The 21,147-nt window shown below is 38.8% G+C and overlaps 1 protein-coding gene and 2 pseudogenes across 5 annotated transcripts in view; all 3 read left to right on the top strand.

Moving 5' to 3' along the window:
- Window positions 1-3,446: 3,446 nt before the first annotated feature.
- Window positions 3,447-6,161, top strand: LOC308509866 (eukaryotic translation initiation factor 1-like; annotated as a pseudogene). Its single transcript has 2 exons — window positions 3,447-3,535; window positions 5,647-6,161. The product of its transcript is annotated as a eukaryotic translation initiation factor 1-like (transcript).
- Window positions 6,162-7,211: 1,050 nt separating this feature from the next.
- LOC308509865 lies at window positions 7,212-9,132 on the top strand (annotated as a pseudogene). The gene is made up of 2 exons: window positions 7,212-7,216; window positions 8,766-9,132. The product of its transcript is annotated as an uncharacterized misc_RNA (transcript).
- A 154-nt stretch (window positions 9,133-9,286) lies between these two features.
- PPP4R1 (protein phosphatase 4 regulatory subunit 1) overlaps window positions 9,287-21,147 on the top strand; it is a 72,347-nt gene continuing 60,486 nt past the window's right edge. Inside the window, exons 1-3 of one of the 3 annotated variants that reach the window (XM_081079038.1) lie at window positions 9,326-9,429; window positions 9,634-9,678; window positions 11,180-11,370. In XM_081079038.1, coding sequence (XP_080935164.1) covers window positions 11,292-11,370 — 79 coding nt within the window. In that variant the 5' untranslated portion in view covers window positions 9,326-9,429; window positions 9,634-9,678; window positions 11,180-11,291. Of the gene's footprint in view, window positions 9,430-9,633; window positions 9,679-11,179; window positions 11,371-21,147 lie in introns of all 3 variants that reach the window. The other 2 variants (XM_081079039.1, XM_081079040.1) reach the window with 2 other exon arrangements.

Raw genomic sequence — 21,147 nt, 5'->3', positions numbered from 1 at the left:
ATTGATCTGTGTGTCTGTTTTTATGCCAGTACTATGCCATTTTGATTAGTATAGCCTTATATAGTTTGATATCAGGTATCACAATACCTTCAACTTTGTTCTTCTTTCTCAATATTGCTTTGGGTATTCAGGGTCTTTCACAGGTCTATATAAATTTTAGGATTATTTGTTCTAGTTCTGTGAAAAATGCCATTGATATTTTAATATGGATTGCATTGAATCTACATATTGCTTTAGGTAGTATGGACATCTTAATGATGTTAATTCTTCTTATCCATGAGCATGGTATGTGCTTCCATTTATTTGTATCTTCAGTTTCTTTCCTCAAATCTTATAATTTTCTGAGCACAGGTCTTTTACCTCTTTGGTTAAATTTATTCCTAGGTTTTGTGTTTTGTTTTTTTTTAATTTTTTATTGGGAAACAGTGTGTTTCTCCAGGGCCCATCAGCTCCAAACGTTGTTCTTCAATCTAGTTGCAAGGGGTGCAGCCCACCATCCCATGCGGGAATTGAACCGGCATCCCTGTTGTTCAGAGCTCGTGCTCTAACCAACTGAGCCATCCGGCTGCATCCCCTTGGTATTTTTTTAATGCAATTGTAAATAGGATTTTTTTTAACTTCTCTTTCTGATTGTTTATTATTAGTGCAGAAAAATGCAACCAAATTCTGAATATTAATTTTATATTCTGCTACTTTACTGAATTATTTATCAGTTCTAATAGTTTTTTAGTGGACTCTTTAGGGTTCTCTCCAGATAATATCATGTCATCTGTAAATAATGACAGTTTTACTTCTTCCTTTCCATTTTGGATGCCTTGTGTTTCTTTTCCTTGTCTGATTGCTGTGGCTAGGACTAGATAATTTTTTTTAATGATAGAATCGCAAGTACTGTATAATAAACAATTCTGAAAAGAATGGAATCATAGTATAGTCACTATTCTATTTCCTTATATTAGTAATTAAGTTTTTATAAAAACTTATTGGCTCCAAAAGTATATAATGTTCTTCTAAAATTAACTATATAAAGTACTCGGCTTTAATAATATTCATGAATATTGCAAGCATTTACTCTGGCAATTATAAATTTATGTAGAACTTTTTAGTTGATAGAATTTCAACATAGGAAACACATAAGGAGATTTTCCTTTATGTTACATTTCGAATGTTTAATTATATTTGAAAGAGTATCTTCAGATAATAATAACAAATCCACGTCACAATTTTTTTCAATTATTGAGATTGTCACACTTATTAGATGTGATGGGAACCTGTGCACACATATGATCACTGAGCAGCATTATCTCAGGGATGTTACATATGACATTGAGGCAAACATTGGGCTTTTGGTCTACTGAAGGCTGAACTCAAAGCTGAAATTAAATGGCAGATTTGGGATGAGCACCAAGGCTGAAGTCAAGTGCCATCACATCCCTAATATACGCAGTATTTATTTCTAAAACAGCAGAAATATAAAAATGAGAGCTCTGTGAGCATGGGGATACCAGTCAACCTGAAGTGTCATTAAATTTGGGAGACTGTCATTCCCATTTCCTGAAGAGCAGTGACAGCCAAAAATAGAAAGTAATCAAAGGCAAAGTTAATTGGAGGTCCACTAGATCTAGTAACGTTGCTATTTACACCAATAATTTTGGATGCTCAGAATGAATGATTATTTAATATGTTCTCTGTTGAATTTACTTACTGAGTTTTTACCATGTGCCAGCCACTGCGTCAGTACTTTACAGGTATTAAGTACTTCAATCCTCAGAGCAATGCGTGAGAAAGGCACTTTTATTCTTTTATTTCCATTTCATAAACATGAAAACCAAATTAGAAAGAAGTGAGGCAATGCTCAAAATCCACGGACATATAGTGGCAAAGCCAGGATGCAGAGCCCAGGTCCCGCTGATGCCACTACAGGGCCGGGGTATGTGTGAGTCTAGGGATTGTCTCATGATTGGCATTAGGATTTTCTTTGTAGTTTCATTCTTGGGAACCTTCACCAGTGGTTTCTGCCTAAAAAGCTTGGAGGTGCAGTGAAAGACTGAGATTCTTAAACTTGCAGCTGAGGGAAGTAGGGTTGAAGACGTAAAGGAGAGCGTAGAAATTAAAGCTAAGAGAAAAACAATAGATAGGAATAAAAGAAAGGATGTGCACAGGCTTCTCTAATTTTCTTTGGGAAAGGCAAAGTTTACCTCGACTATAGAAAAACACTGTTTCAAATGCAAAATAATTATTAAATAATCTAATTAAGTAAGGTAAACAGATTCTTTTCCTTTTCCCCCCCTCCTCCTTCTCCTCCTCCTTCTCAGAAAGTACAAAAAATCATTGGTAATTGCGGTTTTTGCATTGTTGAAATTTGCTGTTTGATATTGGAATACATTCTTAAATAAATGTGGTTATGTTATACATCACTTTTTTTTTTTTTTTTTTTTTTTAAGGAGGGTGCAGCTCACAGTGGCCCATGTGGGGATTGAACCAGTAACCTTGGTGTTATCGGCACCACACTCTAACCAACTGAGCTAACTGGCAATCCCTGTTATACATCATTTTAATGTGCATTTCTCGGTTTATGCTTTTTTGCTAATGACTTATTACTTGTGGTTTATTTTATATTTATTTTAGACTATGGAAATGATGGTAGGCAAAAAGCAAATTCGAGTGATTTTCTTATTCGAGCTCAAAATGGGTCGTAAAACAGCAGAGACAATGCGTTTGGCCCAGGAATTGCTAACAAACATACAGTGCAGTGGTGGTTCAAGAAGTTTTGCAAAGGAGAGGAGAGTCTTGAAGATGAGGAGCGTGGTGGCAGGCCATTGGAAATTGACAACGATCCGCTGAGAGCAATCATTGAAACTGATCCTCTTACACAAGAAGTTGCCGAAGGACTCAACGTCGACCATTCTACGGTTGTTTGGCATTCGAAGCTAACTAGAAAGGTGAAAAAGCTCAATATGTGGGTGCCTCATGAGCTGACCGAAAATCAAAACAATCGTCACTTTAAAGTGTTGTCTTCTCTTATTCTATGCAACAACAATGAACCATTTCTCGATCGGATTGTGATGTGCAACAAAAAGTGGATTTTATATGACAACCGGCGATGACCAGCTCAGTGGTTGGACCAAGAAGAAGCTCCAAAGCACTTCCCCAAACCATACTTGTACCAAAAAAAGTTCATGGTCACTGTTTGGTAATCTGCTGCCAGTCTGATCCACTACAGCTTTCTGCATCCCGGCACAACCATTACATCTGAGAAGTCTGCTCAGCAAATTGATCAGATGCACCAAAAACTGCAACACCTGCAGCTGGCATTGGTCAACAGAAAGGGCTCGATTCTTCTCCGTGGCAACTCCCAACCACAGGTCACACAACCAACGCTTCAAAAGTTGAATGAATTGGGCTACGAAGTTTTGCCTCATTTGCCATATTCACCTGACCTTTCGCCAATGAATTACCACATCTTTAAGCATATCGACAACTTTTTGCAGGGAAAACGCTTCCACAACCAGCAGGATACAGAAAATGCTTTCCAAGAGTTTGTTGAATCCTGAAGCATGGATTTTTATGCTGTAGGAATAAACAATCCTATTTGTCGTTGGCAAAATGTGTTGATTGTAATGGTTCCTATTTTGATTGATAAAGATGTGTTTGAGCCTCGTTATAATGATTTAAAATTCACAGTAGGAAACCGCAATTACATTTGCACCAACCTAATAGCTTAATGCCTGGTACATAGGTCTCGAAATGTTTCAAAATGTACCACATTACCTATTGGGAGAAACTAGGTGAAGAAGGTACACAGACACTCCCCGTAATTTTTTTTAATTTCCTGTGAATCTTTATTTCAAAATAAAAAGTTAAAAAATGTATTAGTTATCTTGTATATAAATTGTATTGTGTCATTGTGCTAGTATTTTTCTTACCGAACAAAGGCTCAAGGACCAAGAACACAACAATTTTGTTACAAAGAGATACACAGAAATATAAAATTAGACTGGAAACAATTTCTTCTGAGTTATAGAACCATAGGGCAGCCATTAGCCATTAGTGAGAAAGAACCTTAGAATCAAGACATAGTTTAACCACCAAGCTTTTCTAGGTTTTAATGTGTGGTTTACTTATGATTTTTTCCTCAAAAAAAATTGAGAAAGTTCAATTTGACTCATCCATTCAGATTCAGAATAATAAGCATTTCTTCAGCACCCACTCTGCTGGACAAAGTTGGGATAGGCTCTTCCACATTTCTTGGAATGTGATTGCAATTAATGTTTTCTGTATTTGAAGAGAAAGGTATTTAATGAAAATCAACACTGCCATTTTTATTAATTTAATGCTATTTTCACAATTTAGTTTTTCTAATGAAATCAAAATATGTGGAACACATTTTATAGGATGCCTCACCTCTGCTGGGATAACTACAAAATTGCTCAGTGGAGAATCCTTTTGGCTCTGCTCATCTGGAGCACAGTGAAAAGCACTGGAGTACTTAACAAGGTGGATAAGAAACAAAGGATTTATTTTCCTTTATATTCGATTTACAGTGGTGATTCTAGTAACAGGATGCACTATTCTGGTCAGAACAAGCCTATGCTAAGAAACTTGCAGTCATGGCTAACCGTGGGACAGAGCTTATGTTCTATTGCATTCTATGGGTCACCGTCAACTTCTATAAATTGGGAAGCGCAGCCTGAATAGAGATACCTCTGGATAGGGCTCAGTTCTGTAGCTATTTTTTTTCCTTCTTCCTTTCTTTCCTTCCATCCCTTTTCTTCCTTCTTTCCTTTTTTCTTTCTCCTTTCTCTCTTTTCTTCTTTCTCTCTTTCTCTCTTTTCTCTTTCTTTTTTCCAAGTCAAGTTGTTGTCCTTTCAATCTTAGTTGTGGAGGGTGCCATTCAGCTTCAAGTTGTTGTCCTTTCAGTCTTAGTTGTGGAGGGCGCAGCTCAACTCCAGGTCCAGTTGCCTGTTGTCAGTTGCAGGGGGCGCAGCCCACCATCCTTTGCAGGAGTGGAGGAATCAAACTGGCAACCTTGTGGTTGAGAACCCACTGGCCCACGTGGGAATCGAACCGGCAGCCTTTGGAGTTAGGAGCATAGAGCTCTAACCGCCTGAGCCACCAGTCGGGCCCTCTTTTTCTTTCTTTTTTTAGGATTGTGTGAGAAAATGTATCTGTAGCTGATATGAATAAAAAGAGATCCAGTGTTTCGAAAAACAATACTAAATTATGAAAGCTATAGGAAAGGCTAAGATTTCACTTTTTGGAATGTCATCTTGAAATGGAGCTTTAAAAGGAGACAGAAGAAGCGTAGAAGAAAAGATAAGAAAAATTTCACACAAATATTTACCTGTATACCATTTACCAAAGTATGTATGGGAAGCTTTAGGAAAGAGATTACCTAAAGCAATAAGTCAGAAAAAAAAAAAAAAAGGAAAATATTTGTTCTTTTTACTTGGGAATGGCAGTCTGTGAGTGATGTCTCATCAATCTGGCTCAAAAAAAGAAAACACTGAGATGAATGAAAATAAAGGTTAAAAAATTGGTTTAAAAAGTATTTTTATCATATAAGTATTTCTCGGCCCCAGTCACTGAGCCCAGGACTCAGCAATCTCCTGCTTGAGGCCCCTCAGTCCTGCCCGCCTTCTCCTGCAGTCGCCTTCCTCAGGCCTTTTCCACCGAGGAAAAGGAATCTTATGTTTGTCCGCTATCCAGAACCTCCACTCTTTCGACCCCTTTGCTGAGGTAAATAAGGGTGATGATCTGCTTCCTGCTGGCACTGAGGATTATATCCATAGAAGAATTCAACAGAGAAATGGCAGGAAGACCCTTACTACTGTCCAAAGGATCACTGATGATCACAATAAAAAGAAACTAGTGAAGGCCTTTAAGAAGAAATTTGCCTGCAATGGTACTATAATTGAGCATCCAGAATATGGAGAAATAATTCAGCTTCAGGGTGACCAGCGCAAGAACATATGCCAGTTCCTCATAGAGATTGGACTGGCTAAGGAGGACCAGCTGAAGGTTCATGGGTTTTAAGTGCTTTTGGCTCACTGAAGCTTAAGTGAGGATTTCCTTGCAATGAGTAGAATTTCCTTTCTGTTCCTTGTCACAAGTTTAAAAACCTCACAGCTTGTATAATGTAACCATTTGGGGTCTGCTTTTAACTTGGACTAGGGTAACTCCTTCATGCAATAAACTGAAAAGAGCCATGCAAAAAAACAAAAAAGTATTTCTCCATTTTCAGATTGATTAATTTTTGTATTATTCAAAACAACAATTAATAATCTGCCTTTTATGTATGTTCAGCTTTAGGAACGATCAAGCTAAAGAAAAAAAGTAAAGAGTCCAAGGGGTGGCGGGTTAGCTCAGTTTGTTAGAGCTCGGTGTTCTTAACAACAAGGTTGGCGATTCAATCACGTATGGGCACACCGTGAGCTGCGCCCTCCACAACTAGATTGAAACAACTCCTTGACTTGGAGCTCATGGGTCCTGGAAAAACACACTTAAAATAAATAAAAGTTAAAAAAAAGTAAAGGGTTCAATTATTAATATAAAAGTTAATAAATGGGACAGAGGGCGGTAGGGTGGCTCAGAGGGTTAGAGTGCGAGCTCTTAACAACAAGGTTGCTGGTTCAATTCCCCCATGGAATTGTAGGCTGGGGTGGGGGGCAACTAGATTGAAACAGCAACTGCACTTGGAGGTGAGCTGCTCCCTCCATAACTAGACTGAAGGACAACGACTTGACTTGGAGCTGTTGGGTCCTGGAAAAAACACAGTTACCCAATAAAAAATAAAAAAAAAAAAATATATATATATATAAAAATAAATTAATATATGTATATACATATATATAATAAAAATTTTAAACAAAGGGATAGCATCAAGCAATACCAGGCAGGTTTTTTTCATTTGTAATACTTTCCCCATTATGTTTATTATGTTTTTGTTTGAAGAGCAAAATTATCAATTTCTAAGTTTCCTTGGCTGCTAATGAAAGTTTTCACTATCATTTGGAAGAGGACTTATTCTGAAACATTCTGGCCTTAGTAGCTACATAGTGGGAATAATACTTTTTCAAAAGGTAACTTGTGACATTTCCTCTATTTTACAGATTTGAATGGCAGAGCAAGTTAAGGATTAAGACTTCATGTTGTGTTCTGACTACTAGACAATACACAGCTTCTGGTATCCACAGGCTACACTGTAAGTGAAAATGGGGTAAGGGTACATAGAATAATGATTGCTATATTTTTAGATATCTTTTTTTTTATAAGGAGGGAACAGAGTGCATTTTATAAATACTGGTTTTGAAACCGTTGATCTTATCTTTGAGAAAGGAGTAATGAGAGAAAATCAAATGTAAAAAGCATGTACTTGTGCTGAACTGTGAATGAAGATATTCTCACTGAAATGTCTAAACACCATACTCCCTAAAGGGACATGCTGTAACGTGTAATGCAGGTAAGATAACCAAATTCATAGGTCTTGAGCAATACGGACAAAGTTACAAAGACCCTCCTTCTTTGCTGCCTTCCCAGAGAATACTGAGATCAAATTTATTGAGGCCTAGCTACCAAAGGCAGTTTAGTCACTCCATATCCTACCTAGGCTATCATTTGGTACATAACCTCTATTTTATCATGATCACGGAGAATTATACTGGGTAGATCGTCCAGATAGTTTTGTCTTTGTATGTACAGTGGCTGAAGAATAGTTGACACTCTGGAAACTTTGTGTTGTGAGATCACCAGTTAGTGTAAACAGCCAAATCCTCTTCCTTCCTCCTTCTACCCAGAATTACTAAAGTGGTAGGTGTCAACAAGACAAGTACCACAGCAGAGCAAAACCCTTGCAGATTGAGTCAGCTGGGATTGGTTTCTGTTGCTAGTTTGTAATTTCTAATGCCCTGTCATTTTTGAGAGTTAAGTGTCACAGTGAATTCACATAAGGCATTCTGCAAGGTCAGGAGAGAAATACGACAATTCAGTTTTAATTACTCTGTATTTGAAAAAATTAGACAAATACCTGGAGTCACAGATTGCATTCCAATTTTTATTACTCTCAGAAATTTAATACATACTATACAATGTGTTCTATGTTGTAATATCTGAAAGGGAAGTTTTTGGAATCGCTATGCAGAGCCCATTTTATTACAGAGACATGAATTTCAGAGGATCTGATACACACAGCAGACAAAAGCTGATTAACTATTTATAATTCCCTCTCTTCCCCAAGAGTCCAGATCCCCAAACTGTGTTCTCCACTTCAAGAGATTGCCATTTTGGAGGCCTTGGATAGAACTGGAGATAAGATTAGTCATGGAGATAGGAGTGTGAAATGGAATCAGAAAACTTAGGTTTAGCCCCCACTTTGCTCTTGAGAGCTTGAGCTACTCACTTAACACATGCAAAAACAGAATAATACAGATTTCAGTTGAGTGCAAGTGCTGCCAAAATTTAAACTATTCAAAGAAAAGAAAGCTAATCATAGGCACCCTTCGTCGAGCACCTCCTAGATATCAAGTACTGTGCTAGGCTGCTTACATTGTTCATCAATCCCAATAATCCCAAGAGACTGTTATCATCCTTCATGTTACAAATGAGTCACACGCTTACTAAGTAAATGGCAGAATCGAGATCAGAACTGAGGCCTTCCAACCCTCTTGCTGGAGGATCTGCGCTTTGTCAGCTCAGGATTAGCAGGACATGGAGGTAACAGTCAGTGGCTAAGAATTAAACGTGCTGGGTGTGAAAGCCGGGTGAACAAGGCTGACTCTGTCACTCCACGACCAGGAAACCGGGCCCGAGGCTTTGTTACCAGCCACTTCGCCAGTGTCCCCGGCGCGCTGGGAGGCGGCGCCTCCCGCATCCGCAGGGTGGGACTCGCGGCCTCCGCCGGCCCCACTCGCCGCCGACGTCCGTGCAGCCCTGGGGAGGGGGCGCGGGGCCGCGAAGGGCGCGTCGGCGAAAGGTCGCGGCCGACGAGGTCGCGGGCGAGGCTGGTGACCCAATAAAGCGGGCCGGGCCGCGGGAGGCCCCGCCCGGTCCCGGGCCGGCGGCACAGCTTGCGCGCCTGCGACCCAAGCGCTCGGCTTGAGGGTGCCTCCGGCCGAGCCTGTGAGCGCGCGCCGCCGGGCCGGGCCCGGACCGAGGGAGGAGGGAGGAGGGATCAGCCGCCCCCCGGGGGCCGCTCGGTGCGGCCAGGCAGGGCGGGGCGAGGCCCGGGCCCGCCCGCCCCCGGCGTCCGGCCGCCGCTCCGCCCGCGCCCCAGCCCCGGGCCCTCGGCCCGCCCCGCGCGCGCGCCCCCGCCGGCCCGTCCCTCCTCCTCGCCGCCCCTCCCGCGCGCGTCCACCGGCTCCCCGGCTCGCGCCGCTCCATGTAGCCCCGGATACCCGGGAGACCGAGGAGGAGGGGGCGACCACAAGATGGCGGGTACGTGGCCCCCTGTTCTCTGGGTGGCGCGGCGGCCGCGCCTCCCCGCGCCCGCTCGTCTGCCGCCGCCCCGAGTGGCTGCCGGGCCGGAGCCGCCGGCGCGGGGAGCCGCCGCGGGGCCGGGAGGGAGGGTGGCGGGCGGCGGCGGCGGCGCGCAGTGTCCCTGAGGTGCTGACCGGGCCTTTCTTCTCTCCCCCGGCGCAGACCTCTCGCTGCTCCAGGAGGACCTGCAGGAGGACGCGGACGGATGTGAGTGCGCCCGCCCTGCCGCTGCCGTCGCCGGCGGCCCGCGGGGAGCGGCCGGGAAGGAAGGGCGGGTGGCGGCGGCCTGGGCCCGGCCCGGAGGGGGGCCCGCCCGGCGAGGCGTGGTCCTGGCCCGCCGGGGGTCCCGATTTTGAGAGAAAGTCGCGCTTTGTGGAGGACGCGGTGTGCCCCGGCCCCCCTGGTGAAGAGGGATGCCCCGCGTAATGCTCCAGCTCGGGTCCTGTGCCATCGCCCACCCCTCTCATCCCCTCCGACTCCCTTGTGGCCCTGGGAGCTGCCTGGCCGTCTGTTTGTGAAGAAAGTGGTAGACAGAAATTTGAAATGGGAATTTGGGGTGTGTTTTCCCCTCTCTGAGCGCCTTCCTGGGGCCGCCGCTTTCCCCTCGCGCCTCCCGAGGAAGGCGAAGGCTAAGAGGAAGGAAGGTGTGTTTCCTGCGAGTTGCTCGCAAGTTAGCGGCCAGCTGCGGGGACGCCCGGTGGGCCCCGTCGGCGTCCTGGGGGCACCTGTCCCCGTTCTGGTTGTACGGAGATGACTTACCTGTAATTTCCCTGTAGCTCTTCGACGTGTTTACGTTGCTCCATATCATCTGATTTGTGATTTACGGGAAGCTTAGAAGGTGTGGCCTTGGCAGGAATCGTTAGGTTTAGAAAGCGTATTTCTTTAATGCAAGTGTTCACGAGTTATCCAGACCTCCTTAAATATTAAAATGTCAGCTTTCCTTTGAGATCGTGAAGTTTTACAAGAGTTGATTCTTTTGTTTTTTTTTTTTTAAGTTGATGTTGTTTCCAGAATAGTGTTAGAAAGGAATGTTCATTTCCTATGTGCTTTTTGAACAACAGAAGGTAATTTGGAAATTATTCTGAGTTGAAATGATAACCGTGGTAGAATGTGTGGTGTAGTTAGTGGAAAGCCTGTCTGATACTGAGTTTTACTGTGACTAACATCTGTATAAGTAATTCAGAAATAGCTACAGTTTGAAATAGCTCTTTTAAATACTGTGTGATTAATCCTTAGCATTGTCCAATATGGTTTTCCTTGCCCAAATTAAGCTTAATTTTTAAGTTCCTGCATGTTTTGAGTGAAGTAGAGGGAATTTACTATTTAGAAAATAAAAAGAGGGATTATTTTTAAAGTAATTGAACCATATGCATGCTTACCTTTTGCTAAGTCTGGGTTTATTTTTTAAGTAGAAAGCTCTCTTAAACGTAGCAGTACTCATATAGCAAAGGACAGCTTTTACATTTCATTTACTGTTTTTCCTTAGACCGCTTAGCTGCCTACAAGTAAATTTAAACTGTTATTTAAAGCAGCTATTGATTTATTGCAAAGTTAGGATTAGAGAGATGGCTCTGGCTTTCACCTCCAAACGGGCTTCTCATTGTTGTATTTTGATTCAAGACTTTGTAAATAAAAGGTACATTCATTCAGCATGTGTTTAGGAATGTCTGGAGCAAGAACTTCTGCATATTCATTTATTTTCACTTAGGTGCCATGCACTCTTAAAGGATGAGCTGCAGTGTCACTTATGTCATTGACCCTTAAGGAACATAGTCTGGAGGGGAAGGCATACCTGTGAAGAACTCAACAATGATTTATTCATGAGCCTCAAGACTTCTCTGCTCCGTTCTGAGGATGGTCACAATCCATGCCCTCTAGTGGTTTATAAGCAATTTGAATGTAAGTGTGATAATGAAGGTATTAGAGCCAGTATATAGCAGAGTAGTTAATAGAAAAGAGCCAGACTGCTTTGTTCCAATCTTGGCATTGTCAGTTTGGACAGACTCTTGTAACTCACTCAACCTGTCTATGCTTAAGTTTTGTTATTTGTAAATAGACATAATAATACATACCTTACAGAGTTGTTCAGAGCCTTACATAAATTAATGCATATAAAGCCCTTAGAACAGCACCCGGTAAGTAGTGAATAAATATTACTTATTATATAAATAGTAAATATTATGTGTTGCTGTGACTAAAGTGTAAGGGAAGATGGAAGGAAAGAGCAGAGAAGGAAATACTGATTGTACATTATATTACAGAATTAATATAGATGTTGCTCATGCTTGCAGTTAACTTTAAAGTTCTGTTCTCAGTGTGTTTTAATTTAGGATAAAACGTTAGACATTTGGAGGCACAAATAGTTTATTTGCATATTTATAATTTCCTTGAAGACTTTGTTAGAATAATTGCTTACTTTTCTCAGTTGTTAGTTTTTATATAGGTGGTGCTGTTGTGATGGAGGAATCTTTCCCCTTAACCTTTTTAGTTCTTGTGGCCGGTCAAATAAGTCAAAGGACATACAGCAGATTAACAGGAGAAAATCACATTTTGTTACCTGTGCACGGGAAATTCACATAAGCATGAAAATTCCAAAGACAGTGAGGCAGAATGGAGATATAGATGTCATTTTGGACAAAAGAAAAAGGAGGGGCTGTTTGGGAGTTCAAAGGAGACATAGGTAATTCACAGGTAGCAGAGAAAGTCCCAACAAATTCTTACTAGGCTACTCAGAAACAGTGGGACAGAGGGGAATCTAGGGAACAGATTTTTGCATGGATCCTTCCTGTGTACCACAATTCACGTGTACTGAAGTGAATATGCTAAGGTGATTATGCGAAGGTTCCCTTCCTGAAACAGGTTTTTCTATTTGAATCTCTTTAAGAAGGAAAGGGGGAGGTAAAACAAACAAACAAAAACAAAAAACTTTCCCTGAATTTGTTGGGCATTAATTATTTACACTTGAAATAATCTGCTTGCCAGGATGGCACATACCTGGGAGAGCTCCCTGCCCTGATATAATGCCTTTACCTAGAAATTCAGAAATGAGGGATCTTTGAACATGGCCAATTGAAGGACCAGTTGCCTTCTGTTGCAAAGGGAGAAAGAATGAGAAATTTTCTGATGGTGCCCAGGTTGAGAACAAGATGTTTGGTACGGGAATGGAGTGAAAAGGCTTGTCACATCCTAGAGAAGCTGAAGAAGGTAGAGGACCAGAGATGTCAGCGGGAATGGTGCTTGGGCTGCCTTTACAACTAGGTTGTGTCTTATGAATCTTATTTTCTGTCTCAGGGAACACTGTATGGAGGCCCGCCTCTGGAGTAGTTATACACCAGGTCCTGCCACTTCCACCAAGCGAGGTCTAAGTCAGCCCTGGAGATGGGAAGAAATTATTTTCTAGCCAAACTCTAGAATCCTAATTGCCTTTCCTAAACGTAGACCCTAGACTAAGGCAGAAGAGAGGGTAAATACTATTGTACAGGTAATCTGGAGCTGTGGAGAATACAAGAGGACCCTACCGGTTCTAGATCTTGAAAGGGGAGCATTGCCAGATCTTGATAAGTATCTCAGGTCTTTTGATTGTTTTTAAGCCCCAAAGTCTGTGTATAGAGTGAGTAGAAAGTGGGTAGAATAGGGGAAAGGGTTGGTGAAGGACTGACTTGACTGATACCCTGGGAGAAAAAGAAACAAAATCCTAGTATGTAAAAAATGGTGTGTTGTATGTCCATGTTAAAAGGTCATAAAGGTTAATAAATAAAATTATTATTAAGTAATATTAAAATTATATTTAGAAAAATAATGCAATGAGAAAGTATGCTTGTTTTAATTTAAAAATGATACTTGAAATCCTGTATCATGAAACATACTTTGAATTTCAAAGAGAAAGCAAGACAGTGACTCCATTTGAATAGGTGTCTCAGCAGAGTGACTTCAGAGTTGGGTAAACCCTTCTGTTCCTTAAATAATGGGAGGCAATGCAAAATGACAGACTTTCAGAGAAAGTTATTTCAAATTTATATTGTCAGTTTTCCAGAGATGCGATTTTGATTTACATTTAAGTTGCCGGATTTTTAAAATAGGTGAGATAGGACTTAAGATACAGTGTGATTTGATGACTTAATTAATGATTGTAAAAATAATTTCATTGAAGGAGTTTGATTAAAATTTACATTTTTGAGAAAACATTGAAGAAGAATATTGTAAAAGAATGATTATATAACACTTGATAGTTTATAGCTTTTATAAACAGTATTCTTCATAGCAGCCCTGTGATGTATAGGCTGTGGTAGTCTTATATTAATAAAAAGTCAACTAATACATAAAGGGACTAAATTGTTTTCCGAGGAACAACATTCCTAAGTACCAGCCAGAATTTTAAGCTAGGGCTCCTGATTGTAAATATTATATTTTAAATATTATCTCTTCTTAAATTGCCCAGTTTACAACATTGAGCAGTCCAAGCTTGTTGCATAGGCAATTTGTTCGAGCCATGCTTAAAATACCCTTGAAGATTAATCTAGTATGCTGCGTACGGTTTAATTAACCTAGAGAAAGATAATTAGAATGGCGCTTGCGTGTAATATAGCTTATTTAGTCTTTATGTTAACTTTTCTTCCATTTATATCCCCCTCTCCAAATCCATCCCCTGACTCTCCTATGTCAAGTCTTCATAGCTCCTTATCCCCCAGACTTAGGAGCTGACTTGTTTTCTGGCCTAATTGATGTCACTTTGGTTGGTATTTGAGCCTTTATCGTGCTATAATTCTGAAATAATATGCCAGTATAGTTTTGTGTAGGGGAAAGAGCACTGGGCTTTGTAAATCTTTAGACCTGTGTTCAAATTATAACTCTTGCTATTTATTTATTGTATAATCTTGAACAAGTTACTTTTCTCAGCTGTTCTGTCTTTAAATTGTTGATGGGGTTTTGGATTGTTTCTAGCTTTTTACTATTACAAATAAAGCTGCATGAGCATCCATGTACAAAGTCTGTGTGGATATATATGTTCTTGGATATACGCCTAGGAGTGGAATAGCTGGTTATCTTTTTTGTTTTTTTAAATTTATTATTTTCTTTCTTTCTTTTTAAAGAGCGCACAGCTTATATAGTGGCTCACGTGATAATCGAACCGGCAACCTTGGTGTTTGTTGTTAGTACCATACTCTAACCAACTGAGCTAACTGGCCACCCCAGGGTATTTTTTTTAAGAAACTGCGAAAGTGTTTTCCAAAGTGGCCATACCATTTTACACTCCCACTGGCAGTGTGTACTTCATCCCCTTGCCAACACTTGGTGTGGGCTGTCTTCATTTTAGCCATTCTATTAAATGGTAGTGGTTTTTCTTTGTAGTTTGAATTTGCATTTCCTTAATGACTAATACTGCTCATCTTTTCATGTGCTCATTTACCATTTATATGTCTTCTTTGGTTAAGTGTCCAAACCTTTTGCCCATTTTTTATCGGGTTCTTTATTAAGTTTTATTTATTAAGTTTTCAGAGATCTTTATATATTTCAGCTACAACTCTATCATTTTGCAGATATTATTTGCCATCTTTTCATTGTCTTAACTGTATTTCAAAGAGCAGAAGTTTTGGATTTTGATGTTCAACTTATTATTTTTCACAGATGACCTACATCAGATTGAGAAAATTCCCTGAATTTCCCGAAAGCTTTTTTTTTTTTAAATTAAATTTATTGGGGTGACAATTGTTAGTAAATTTACATACATTTCAGGTGTACAATTCTGTCTTACATCGTCTATAAATCCCATTGTGTGTTCACCACCCAGAGTCGGTTCTCCTTCCATCACCATGTATTTGATCCCGAAAGCTTTTTTAAAATTAGGAATGGATGTTGGATTTTGTCAAATGCTTTTTCTGCATCTATGATATTTATTCTTTTTCAGTTTTTTAATATGATGACTAACACTGATTTTTTTAAAAAGTAAATATTGTTAATTTTTTTAGTGGGAATTTCAAATATATACAAAAGCTAATGAGCCATCATATATACCCGCCACTTAGCTTCAACTTGCATTTATCCCCCTTTAATATCTGTACTTTTATGGGGGTAAGGAAGAGGTAGTCAGAGTACTTTATCCCAGGTGTCATTTTATTTTAACTAAATATGTCACAATGGATATTCTTGAAGTGTGATGTTTTAGTCGGTGAACAGAAGGACACCTAAGGTTATGGTAAGGCGTGGTAATTTATGAAAGTTTAAATGATTAAATTCTTTAGACATTTGCTTTGTTGATTCTACTACTATGTCTGTATAATTACTAAACCCACTTACATTTTAATCATATTGATCACCAGATTAAGAGAAGCAACATCTTGTTTATTTTTATCTTGCTAAAAGCACATTTCACCCCTTTAGGTCAACCTTAAATTGTGGTAAAGGAATATTGGTAAACAAAAGTTGACTTTTTTATATTTTAAATTGGTTTGCTATATCTAGAGGATCAATAAACTTTTAAAATTTTATCTGGAGGATCATATAAACTTTTAAAATTTGAGTTGTGCTATGCCTCTGGCAAGCCAGTGATCCCAGAATTACCGAAATTAAGAGCTAGAGAACAGGTAATATATTCGTCTTTTTCATTTTAAACACAAGGAAGTTTAGGCTCAAGGTCTCACAGATAAAGGTGGTGTGGTGGCAGAGGCTAGAACACAATTGAGACCTTGTAGGTTTTAATATTTTCCTAAGTATCATCTAACATAGTTCTTTAACTTGCTGCAAAAGGGAGATGGGAGAAATTTCTGGATTTAAACAAATTTTTAAGTTACCGTTTATTGTCATACTGTATGTTGGACAATGTGCTGTAACCTTATAACATTCTCGTGATGTACGTAGTCCCACAATAGTGGTACCTGATGAGGCTTATCTACCGGTTAAGTAATTTACTCAGTTACCTAACTTGAAAGTGGTCTGTTAAATTTAAACCTGACATAATATTTATTACTTTATTACTTTTTATTATTGTGCTCTTACTGCCTTCAATTTTGGCTTCCCTTAATTTATCACTTATTTAGATCATTTAACCTCCTACTAAAGTTTCTAGAGGATATAAAATAAAGGTAATGGCATGCTTTAAGTATTTGGTGGATAAAATAATTTTTGGCCTAGGTAGGTCTGTCATGGGAATGTTAGAAGCAAAATATACCCTTTTCTTTGTTTAAAGCACTAGTGTATGAGGGAGCCCGTCATTGGAGTAAAAGTGGGTGAGAACATCGCCTCCATCTGATGTGTCTTAATCCTATCATTAGGAATGACTTGAAGTGGTCATTCCAATATCTTACTGCTGAATTTATATTTAAATTTATAAACTGCTTTGAATTCAGATTCAAAGTCAGATTTGGTATAAATAATTTTTACATTGAAATCTATCAACTTAGTTTTTGGAAGAATTAAGACCATCAAGACTTCAAATAAGTTCATTTATTGGGGATTGGCGGTAATTTGGACCTGAATTAGCTCAGATTTTATATTTGTATTAGGTGGTGCAAACGTAATTGCAGTTTAAAAGGTTAAAAATAATTGCAAAAACTGCAATTACGTTTGCACCAACCTAATATTAACCTATGTAAAAAAGGATTACTAACCAAAATAATTGGGTTAGTAGACTATAAAGAAAATATTTACTCACTGAAGTAATGTATGGGAGAGCCACACCTGCAAGTGCTTTGACATGCTGCGTATTTGTGTCAAATACTGTTCAGAAAGCATGATCTTGGTAACTAATTTGAAAGTAGATAAACATACAGCTGCCTTATTTATTTACATGTATACTGTAGGGAAATCTTTTTTGAAATATTCATAGAGAACTTTAGCAAATTCTTGCTTAAACTCAATTGTGAGATTAAACATGCTATAGGACAACTTTGTACCCAATTAGTAAAGGTCATTTCTAACGATTTAGTAAACTTTTTTAATATTTATATTTTAAGAGAAGACTGTTTTTGAAGGAAAGATTTCTGATAAACGTCACAGTACAAATTGAAACTTGATAGACATGTTGCTTGAGGCTATCAGATCCTTTAAATTTGTTATTTATCTTTTTCTATTAGATTTTTTTCCCCTAAGCAATGACTTAATTGCATTTCTGCTATACCAGTAGACTAGGGATTGGAAAATTTCTGTAAAGGGCCAAATAGTAAATATTTTAGGTTTTGTGGGTCAGGTGCTCTCTGTTTAAACTACTCAGATATGCCCTTTTAGGATGAAAGCAGCCATCGACAATACATAAATGAATGAGCATAGCTGTCTTCCAATAAAACTTTTTATGTACAAAAACAGACAGGGGCTAGTTTAATCTGCTGGCCATAGTTTGCTGACCCTGCACTATAATTAATGTAAGTCCAAGGTCTGTAACATTTTTCTTCTTACCCATAGCTGAGTGCCCAGCACATAATAGGCCTTCACATACTTGCTGAGATGAATCTTGTTTTTTCTGACCAAGCTAAATAAGGCCATAAACCTAACTTGCAATCAAATAATGAAATAATTTATTTTTAAATTAAACTTGATTCTTTGAAAACTTTCAGACCTATACAGAGTTGCACAGGTGTTAGAGTTAATTCCCAAAACTCACTTTCAGGCATTAGCATTTTGCCAATTTGCTATATTTTTCTCTATACAATTTTTTATGTATACATACACAATGGAATATATACATTATTATTTTAAAAATTTATTTATTTTTTATTTATTTTTAAAGGAGGGTGCAGCTCACAGTGGCCCATGCGGGGATCGAACTGGCAATCTTAGTGCTACCAGCACCACGCTCTAACCTACTGAGCTAACCGGCCACTCCAAATATATATTACTCTTAATCTTAACTTCTTTTCGTCTTTTAAATTGTAGAGATTATGACCTTTAGCCTGTCATCTCCTAAGAGCAAGGCCATTTTCTCAGTCAGCAACCAAATGCAGAAAAGGTAGCATTGACACAATTGAATTATCTAACATGTAGTTCGTTTTCACATTTCAGCAATTATCCAGTAGTGTTCTTTATAGCAACTATCTCGTCAATCCAGGCTCCTGCATAGCTTTCATTTGTCATGTCTCTTTAATTAATTTGGAATAATTTCTCAGCTTTTTGTCTTTCATGATATTGATATTTTTGAAGAGTCAATTTGGTTTTATCTGTTTCTCATGATTTGATTCAGGTTATGCATTTGGGGGATGGGCAGGAATGCTATGTAAGACTGATTTTTCTCAGTGACTCATCTCAAAAAGCACTTGATGTCAGTTGTCCATTATTGGTGGTGGTAATTTTAACCACTTGGTTAAAGTGATGTCTTCCAGATTTCTCCACTTAAAGATTCTGTTTTTTCCTTTTGTAATTAGGAAGGGAAATAATTTGGCTGGGGAAATAGCCCATTCCCAATCAAACTTTTATGGAGTACTGTTAGAATGTGTTGATGGTTCTTACCTGAAGCAATAAAATTTACTGACTGGCATTCTGCTTTACAGAAGAGCTTACCCTCCTCTCTATTTGTTTATTGGTTTATTTATTTGTTATTAATAAAATATTATTTTGAAGCTCCAAATCTTAGGTAGCTCTAATAAAAATGATTGCCTCTCTGTGGGGTATCTCGTTATCTTTCATTTTCTAAAACATAAAGACTTGGGAAACAGAAAAGAAAATTTGGCAAGTTTATTGTGGCCTAAGCAGTATCAAGGGAAAAATTGAAGGGGAGGACAGACCTTCAGCTTTTCTTGTTTTAGGGGGTATTGTTAGAGGCAGTGTATGGAATAGAATGTTGTGTTGATCAAGCTTGGTGAAAAGTTAGGTTGTATAAATTAATCAGTTCTTTTTGGTGTGGTGCTTCTCAAAGGCATTTATAATTAATATGCTGATGGCTTGTGAATACATATCTTGGAGGATAAAGCATAGTTTAAAGACCCTTGTACCCTCAAGTATCTCTAGGGACTTCTTTTTCATTAACAAATATTAATGAATGTGCATTCTTCAGAAGAAGCCTTAGACGTTGCTTTTTTAGGTAATAAAAAGATTAGCAAGACAGTCTTTGTCTTCAGGAAATTTATCTGCTTTGGGGTGAGGGAAGGTAGAAGAAAATGAGAAAGAAAAAACTAACTCAGACATTGCAGTTGCTGGCAGAGTAAAAGCATGGGCCCCAAGACTAGGGAATTCAAAGTGTAAGAGCTGAAAATTTAATACTTTTCCTGCCATCTAAGTGGTTCTAGCTGGCTAATAATTAAATTAACAGAGATAGATTAACATGAGAAAATAAAATGTTTAATACATACACATGTGGAATTCACATAAGCATGAGAATTCCAGACAGTGAGGCATTTCACATTTTTCGACAAAGGAGACAGGTGGGGCGGGGTATTAGATTTCAGAAGTGAGAATGGGCAATTTAACAGGTAGTTGAGGAAGAATGGAACATACAGGCCAGGAAAATTCTTGCTGGGCAACTCAGAAACAATGGGACACAAGGTATTAGCTGGCAGGCCCCTGCTATTTCCCATATTTAATTCAAATGAGGCTAAGTCGAACGTCCTAAGATTTCCTTCCTGAAGCAGGTTTTTCTGTCTGAATCCCTTGGGCAGGAAAGGGGGAGGTTCAGAGTTTCTTTTTGAGTCCTTTTCTTAATAAACAGCTTAAAATCAATATCCCAAAAAGGCATCTTTGGGTTGGCAAAACTTTGGTTCCTTGCAGAAGGACGAGATCTTAATTTGAAAAATAGAAAACTCTTCTTTGATGGTTTTGTAAATAGGTAAATTTAAACTGAGATCTCAGATGATAAAGAGGGCAGAAATAGGACAGATGGAATCACATGACAGGAAAGTAGGGGGTCACTCGGACCCTAGCATGGACTATGTGCAATGGAGGAAAATAGGTCGCAGCCGGATCTTGAAGACTCTTGAATTACAGCATGACAAAGTTGTACCTTGATTCATATTGCCTGGGAGGTGGGAGTGGGGAAGGGGGAGGGAAGAAAGGAAGCGGGTGGGGGGGGGGATATTGCAAAGTAGTACTTCAGGAAAATTGAAGTGGTTCTGATACACAAACCAGATTAGAATGAGGGTAGACTGGAAGCAGATGGTTTGAGGCAGTTGTAATAGTATAGGGCAGTATAATTAAGTTTGAAGACTTAATTATACCTACTAAAGTATTTTTGTATACTCTGTATCATACCTTTTAAAGTTCAAGTTATTTTTAAAATAATACTGTTATAGCATTTTAAAAATGGAGTCTAAATACCACAGCACTTTGATACCCACTATCATCCATTTTCAAAAATTCAAGAATGTGCTCTTTCAATTGGGAGTTTTACGTTGTTCTTTTTTCTTCTTGATCTCTTTTCATTTCCTGCACAGAATTTAAAATATACTTTTATGCTTGAAAGTTTTATTGATTACCTTGTTACAATTTTTCGTACCAAAATGTGTATGTGAAGAGAAATTTAAAATTTTAATTTCCTGTGGCCATAAAACTTAAGTTTTTGTTTCCATTAATTAATACTTAGTTGATTAATCAGAATGCATTACAAATGATGATAAACACTTCGTAAACAAAATTTTATTGATTAGACATCTCAATGAAATGGATGAGGCTTTATTAAAAATAATTATGTATTCATGGATGAATATAATTTATTGCCAGAATGAGACATATTTAGCGTCAATTTCTACATTTTAAGAG

The sequence above is a fragment of the Rhinolophus hipposideros genome (genome assembly GCF_964194185.1).
Source record: "Rhinolophus hipposideros genome assembly, chromosome: 17".
NCBI classification, from domain to species: Eukaryota; Metazoa; Chordata; class Mammalia; order Chiroptera; family Rhinolophidae; genus Rhinolophus; species Rhinolophus hipposideros.
Note: the sequence above shows the minus strand (reverse complement) of the source record. Positions and strands in the feature narration are given on the sequence as shown.